At 50.1% G+C, this 6,381-nt stretch overlaps 1 protein-coding gene across 1 annotated transcript in view; it reads right to left on the reverse strand.

The window, feature by feature from the left end:
* Positions 1–5,602, reverse strand: part of GRM1 (glutamate metabotropic receptor 1) — a 195,390-nt gene extending 189,788 nt beyond the window's left edge. The window contains exons 1-2 of the mRNA XM_071549372.1: positions 5,515–5,602; positions 3,218–4,115 (exon numbers count right to left, since the gene is read on the reverse strand). Of these exons, the coding sequence (XP_071405473.1) occupies positions 3,218–3,980 (763 nt within the window). The 5' untranslated portion in view covers positions 3,981–4,115; positions 5,515–5,602. The remainder of the gene's footprint in view (positions 1–3,217; positions 4,116–5,514) is intronic.
* Positions 5,603–6,381: the final 779 nt, after the last annotated feature.

Raw genomic sequence — 6,381 nt, forward strand, 5'->3', positions numbered from 1 at the left:
CTCATGATGTGCAAGTGTCCTTAACAGAGACACATAGTAAAATAACCAAACTTAGTAATTCCCCTTTCTTCATTCTTTAATGTGGAGTTGCATGCATTGATTTTAATCTAAAAACAGAAATGTACTATGTGGGCCTTTGAAAACACATTTTATTCACTAAGTGAGAAGTTTTTACACAAGCGCAGTGTTTATACTTCTTAATAAAAAAACCACTGTGAAAAACCCCTGACAGGTCTGGCACACCTCCATGCAACTTCATGTACTAGAATGTAGAGACTGAATATAGTTAAAAGTCAACACTAATAAATAATTATATTAACACATGAAGAATAAACTTCCATGTGAAATGTAAACTACTTAAAGTCATCATCCTACATGAGTGACTTCTTTATGTTCTTTCTCATGGTATGCATAGGCTTCACGTTAAGTAACATGGGTCAAAATTTTTGTAATATTTATTTCTGATGATAATTAAAGATATAATTGTCTACACTGGTATTGTTTTGGACATTCAAATAACTTCAGCTAGACTACAGGAGTAGAGGAAGGGTAAACAGACAAGTTGCATGGTTCAGGCTGGGAAAGAGCTTGTCTCTCTGGGCTGTTTCTGTGATCCTGCTCTGGGTCAGTGAGGACTGAGGACCACGGCTCACTGATGGAGGCAGTCAGTCAGCTCAGTGGTCTCATTGCATCCCCTTGTGGTTGGGCACCTCAAGAGCTGAGCATTGTTCACCCTCATGAGAATCAGGGGTTGGGTAAGAACTAAGCAGCTTTCCTGCTCTGGAGAGGGGATCAGGCTGGATCTGGAGTACCCAGAAGCAAAAGAATTAACTTCTTTGCAGTGTCAACCAGTGCATTTCCTAGAAACATGCCCATTTCTCACAGTCCCTGCTGAAGAGATTCTCCAACCTGTGATACCCTAGAATTTCTCCCAGCACAGTTTGCAGCCCACCATAAAGACAGTGTAGAGGCCTATGAGTAATTGTGGAGGAGGAATGTTTCTGACTACACTTTCTCCCTGTATTTCCAAACATAGCATGGATGGAGCAGCTCCTGTTCACACAGACTATTATTCAGAGTGGCTCTGTATTGTCTGTGAAGAATGATCTCACCTTTAACAAACCAGCAAGCAGGTCTCTCACAGTGAATGCATGGGATTTGAAACAACAGAAATGTAACAATTTACACCAAAGTTCATGACTACTAATTTCACTTTAAATAGAAAAACAAAAACAAAAACTAGAAGTCTTTGGAATCTACCCAAAAGCAGTTAGGTGGAGGGTTAATAACTTGTCTTTCCAGAAAGATACACATACCTTCAAGCTTGCCACATATTTCCAGTGAAACATGTGGCTTGAATCTAACAATAAAGGAATGGTAGATACCGAAGAATAATAACTAAAAAAGAAAATATGAATCCAAGCTTTGTGATCTGCAAAATTCTTGTGACCTTTCCTAAAATGAGAGTGTTGCCTTGTGGGCTACTCCTGTTTTCAAAAGTATCACTTCAAAATCTATAAATATCTTGCAACAATTATTTTTCTTTAGTCAGTAACATATCCATAAAAATAGGAATCTCATTAAAATTTTTCAGAAGCAATGATTGGAATTGCTATTTATAGTGATCTTTTTTAAAATGAACCTTCAGAAGGTGTTGTCTTTTTCACAAGAGGTAAGGCCCACTAATGTTAAGGAGAGTGGGAGAGAGGGAGTCTGCCCCGTGAGGCAGTTCCTCAGGCACAGTGAGTTAGCATAGCTCCCCGAAGTGCCTTGAAGGGAGTCATGACTATGTACATCACCGAAGAATTTACCCGAAGAGTAATTTCACCAAAGAGTTTCATGTTTATTTGTCATCTGGGCCTTCCACAAGATCTAATCGTATCTGTCAACAATAGAGGATCTTGATAGCTCATTTCCGACTCTTAGTAGTTCATTTTCTCATCTGAACAGGGCATAAATGAACTGCAAATGTCAGGTCATTTCTTCATGCTCTTATTTCTCCCCAAACCCCCTCAAATTGCAGCACTTTCTGTTTTAGGTGTCTAGATCAATCCAATTCCCTTTTGAATGTTGTAAATACGCAATTCTTCCTGGAGATTCTTTTATTTATTCTTCACAGTATATGTTCCTATCTCTTTTTACTTAGTCATCTCTGTGAGAATGAAAGGTGTGGAGTCAGCTCAGTAACCAGATGGAATCATAAATCAAATCCATACAAGAGATACACTCAGATAAACAGAATAGTTGCAAATCTATAACAATAATGTGGTCAGCTTTACAAATTTGTACTTAAAAATCCCATTTAGAGGACTGTAACTGGACTACAAGATTACCACAATAATATATCACATGAGTTCTTTTTCTATCAAATGCAATTTCTTCTGCAATTTATGTTGGCCCACCTAACCTGGTTATAAACCAACGACCCCATTTTGAAATGCCCTCACTATATTTTTCTTTTTATATTTAAAATTAAGAAAACCTGTTGACTATGAACAGATTGTACAGAGTAGTATCTTTTACTATTGCTCAAGCTGCATGTAAACACCCTTGCCCAGACTTCCTGACAGGCTGCCCACCCTTTCCCACGGGACCTGGTTTTTCGGTGGCTGCCTGGACTGCGGTGGAATTTTCAGATTTGTTTCCTCTCTGTTTGCAGTCCCGGGAAATCAGTTCACATGCAGCAAAGCCAACAGCTAGTCCAAGAGTCCTCGCTGAGCCCTGACTGCGTTTTGCCAAACTTCCCGCGATGGAAGCGATCGAGCGCGTCAGCCCCACGGACCCATCAGCCCCAGGGGCAGCCTCCGGACCCGCCGCGGCCCAGCGGGAGCGGCTGTTCGCCCCCGATATAGCTGCTCACATCGGTTATTTTTTGTTTAGAAACACTGCGACTGGGGGCGGAGATGGGACCGCCGGGAAGATGCCCGATCTCCTGCGGGCTTTCCTGCGCCGCCGAGCCCGCAGCCGGGGGGCTTCTCCGCGCCTCCGGAGCTGTAGCCCCGCAGCCCCGGAGCTGTACCTCCGCACCCCCACACATTTCTCCCCGTTCACCTCACGGTCTCCCCGGGTGGCAGCGCCCGGCACTGCCCTGGGGCGGAGCCGCCCCGGCGGGGTCCCTGCGGGTGACCCAGCCCCGGCGCGTCCTTGCGGAGCCGCCGAGGAGGGCGCAGCGCGCCGGAGACGGCCCGGGGCGGGCTGTGGGCTGCCCCATACCCACCTTCCGTGTGAACGGCGGAGACGTAGGTCCAGTTGTAACGCTTGACGATGTCAAGCATGGCCCTGGCTTGCAGCGTGTCGGAGGGGACCACCCTGAGGAAGTACTTGTACAGCGTTTTGTCGCTCAGGTCGATGCTCGTGGCGGAGTAAGCGATCTGAGGGATGTCGAAGAGCTGGAGTAGATTTTGAACCTGGATAGCAACTGAGCTGGAGCCGGGGCCGATGACCCCCGCGATGGGCTTTTTCACTCTGGTCTGGGGCTGGGGCTGAGACTCGGAAATGCAGCGGGTGCCCCCGTCCTTGTCGTCCCTGATGGAGATGAGGGAGTCCCGTATGAACTCGATACTCTGCTCCAGGGCCACAGAAGAATGCCAGCAAGAGTCTCGGATCTCGCTGCCCAGGGTGATGTTAGGTAACAGGACAGGGTCGGCGTTAATTTTATCCAAGGTGTGAAACATGGCTTCGACTCTCTGGATGCCGTATTGCTCCCGGATTTCCCCACACTTCCTCTCGGGCACTTTCTCAGCTGGCGGCTGGTGATGGACAGAGAAGAGGGCCCCGATGATGACATCCCCGTCCATCCGAGCCACCGACCGCTGTGAGGAGGCGGCAGAGAGAAGCACCTTCCGCCCAGCACTCCTGGGCAGCACATCCATCTCCAGAAGCAGAGCAGGGAAAAAGACCAGCAGCACACCAATCATTTTGTTGCACGATGTCATCCAGACCCAGATTACGAATTTCATGGGGTCTTCTTGCCTGCACATGGTTTAAGCACATGTAGGAAATGGCATCTGCTTCCACCCGACGACACCCAAGTTGCTCCAAATACCATCACAACGAAGTTTCACAGTATCACTCTCGAAGGTGCTAAGACAGCCGTCATCCTAGTGACTTTTAACCTGGTGGCATAGAAATAGGTGAGAAAATGGGCTAACTGGGAAATTGATGTCAAATCAAAGCTCGATAAAGTAACCCCTCGCAGTTCGAGATGACTACTTTCACAAATGCCCAGGGAAATTTGCTTCCACAAGCCTCTGAAAAGGAAGTTTCAAGAAGGATTAAAACATGTATTTATTGGCCTTGATATACGATTATGCATATTCACATAAGTTGAATTTCTACGATCCTTTTTGCATCTGCTTTTCAAGCCAAGGTGGCTACTTCACACACCTCCAGCCAGCACACACCCTCTCCGCCCCCGGGAAGTTTAGGAAGTTTCAGGAGGTAGGCAGCTCGTTAGAGAAGAGCCCCAGCCCAGCCCTAGAGGCTCCAGCCCTGAAAGCAGGGTGACAAGCGCTCCTCCCTTCGCATTCTGACTACCTGAAGGCATTTTCTCAGCTTAGAATTTCTTTCCTCAATACATAATGCGAATGAAAAGACAAAGCGAACAGTCTGCTCTACCAGCCACGGGAAATGTCATTTAAAGGTCAGCGAAGGGAGGAAGAAAGGAACCACTTTACATTAACTTTTCTATGTGTAGAGGACAAAACCGTAATTCAACCAGGGATACACACACGAAAGCAGGTGAAAATACATTTTAGTTACTAAGGCAACGGCGGGCAAAGTCCTGATGTGCCTTACGGGCACGCCTGCCGTGCAGACAGGCTTCGGGCGGGGAGCGGCGGCGAGCCACTCGGCAGGGCTGGTGGGCTTGAGACTCGCGGCCGGGCCAAGTCCCTGTTGCACGACGAGCCCTCAGCACCCGGGACAGCGCCCGGCAGACTGGGCAGCGGCCGAACCGCTGGCCCTGGCCCCGTAGCCCCCTGTTCCATTGTCGGCCGCCCCGCTGCCCCCCTGTCCTGCTGTCCAGGCACCCCGCTGACTCGGTGCTCCAGCGTCTCGCTGTCCCGGTCGCGCCACCGCTGGCTCGGCCGCCCGCCAGCGCCGCGGGGCGCTTCCCCAAAACTTCTGCCCCTCGCCCGGTGCTGCTGGCGCGGTGTCCCCGCACGCACACCCGCACACACCCGTACACACCCCCCGAGGCGCGGAGACCGCCGCGGCACGCACCGCCCCGGGCTGGCCGCCGCTCCCCGTCCCTCCCCGGCGGCGGGCAGGGATGCCGGGGCCGGCGGGCGGCGCGGGGGGCTGGAGACGGTCCCGAGGAAGGCGGTGCTCTGAGGGGAGCCGCCGTCCTGGCTATGTGTCCGCACCCGCAGGCGGGCAGAGCCGCCTGAAGCCGTCTTCCGCGGGCAGCCCCCAGCCCGGCTCCCCAGTGCCTTTTGCCTGCCCTGCCTGCCACACGGGCAGCCCCTCGGCTGAGCCCCGCGGTCCGTTCGGAGGGTCACCCCTGACACGTACCTGGCCGGGTGAGGCAGTGGCTCCCTGCCTGCTGGGAGCGGGCATTGGCGGCTCTCCGGCCGCCCCGAGCTGGTGCGCTGGCGGCGGGGCGACGGCTGTGGGCTGGGCGCGGGTGCCCTCTGTCTTCAGCACCGCTCTACCGCAAGGAAAAAAACAGGTCATCCCGGGCTCATCCATTATCTCATGCAGAAGGATCAGTCATTTTTTCCCCCTCCTTAATTTCTTCGGTTATTGTCTTGTAAACGAGTAAGGAAGTATCACCCGGAGCACACTGCCGCTGCAGGGGAGGTGTTGGCTCTCACCTCCCGCGGCTCTTACTTCATTATTTTCTTGCCTCAATTAGCAAGAGCAAGAGTTAAAGCAAGAGGCTGCTGCTCGAAGGAGACCCAGACCACGCTCGGGAGACCCGAGACGGTGAAATGTGCCGGTCTGCCTTCACGGGCAGGATTTCGCTATTAAAATAAATATTTATAGTGGGGGAGAAAAAAATACTGCAACAAGATAAATCACCTGTGAGGATAAAGGCATAAAGGCATTGAGATTGCGGTTTTCAGGTCAAGATGAACCTAAATGAAGCACGTGAGAGGCATGCCAGATTAAAATAATACCAGATTGAATAATCATAATTCAGACGACCTGCTTGCATCCCTAACACAGGTCTCGGGTGTTTTACTTGACTGTATGAAAGTTAAAGTTAGATTACCTCCCCACTGGGAACTCTATAGATATTTGCCCTACTTTTGAAAGAAAAAAGCAAGGACAAACATTTAACTATTGCTCATTCAGATAAGGGTTGGTAGTGAATGCTGCCTCAGGGGCATCTTCTCCCTGTGTCCATGTCTGCACTTCTTTTACTGCCACACAACT

The sequence above is a fragment of the Pithys albifrons genome, chromosome 2, assembly GCF_047495875.1.
Source record: "Pithys albifrons albifrons isolate INPA30051 chromosome 2, PitAlb_v1, whole genome shotgun sequence".
NCBI lineage: Eukaryota > Metazoa > Chordata > Aves > Passeriformes > Thamnophilidae > Pithys > Pithys albifrons.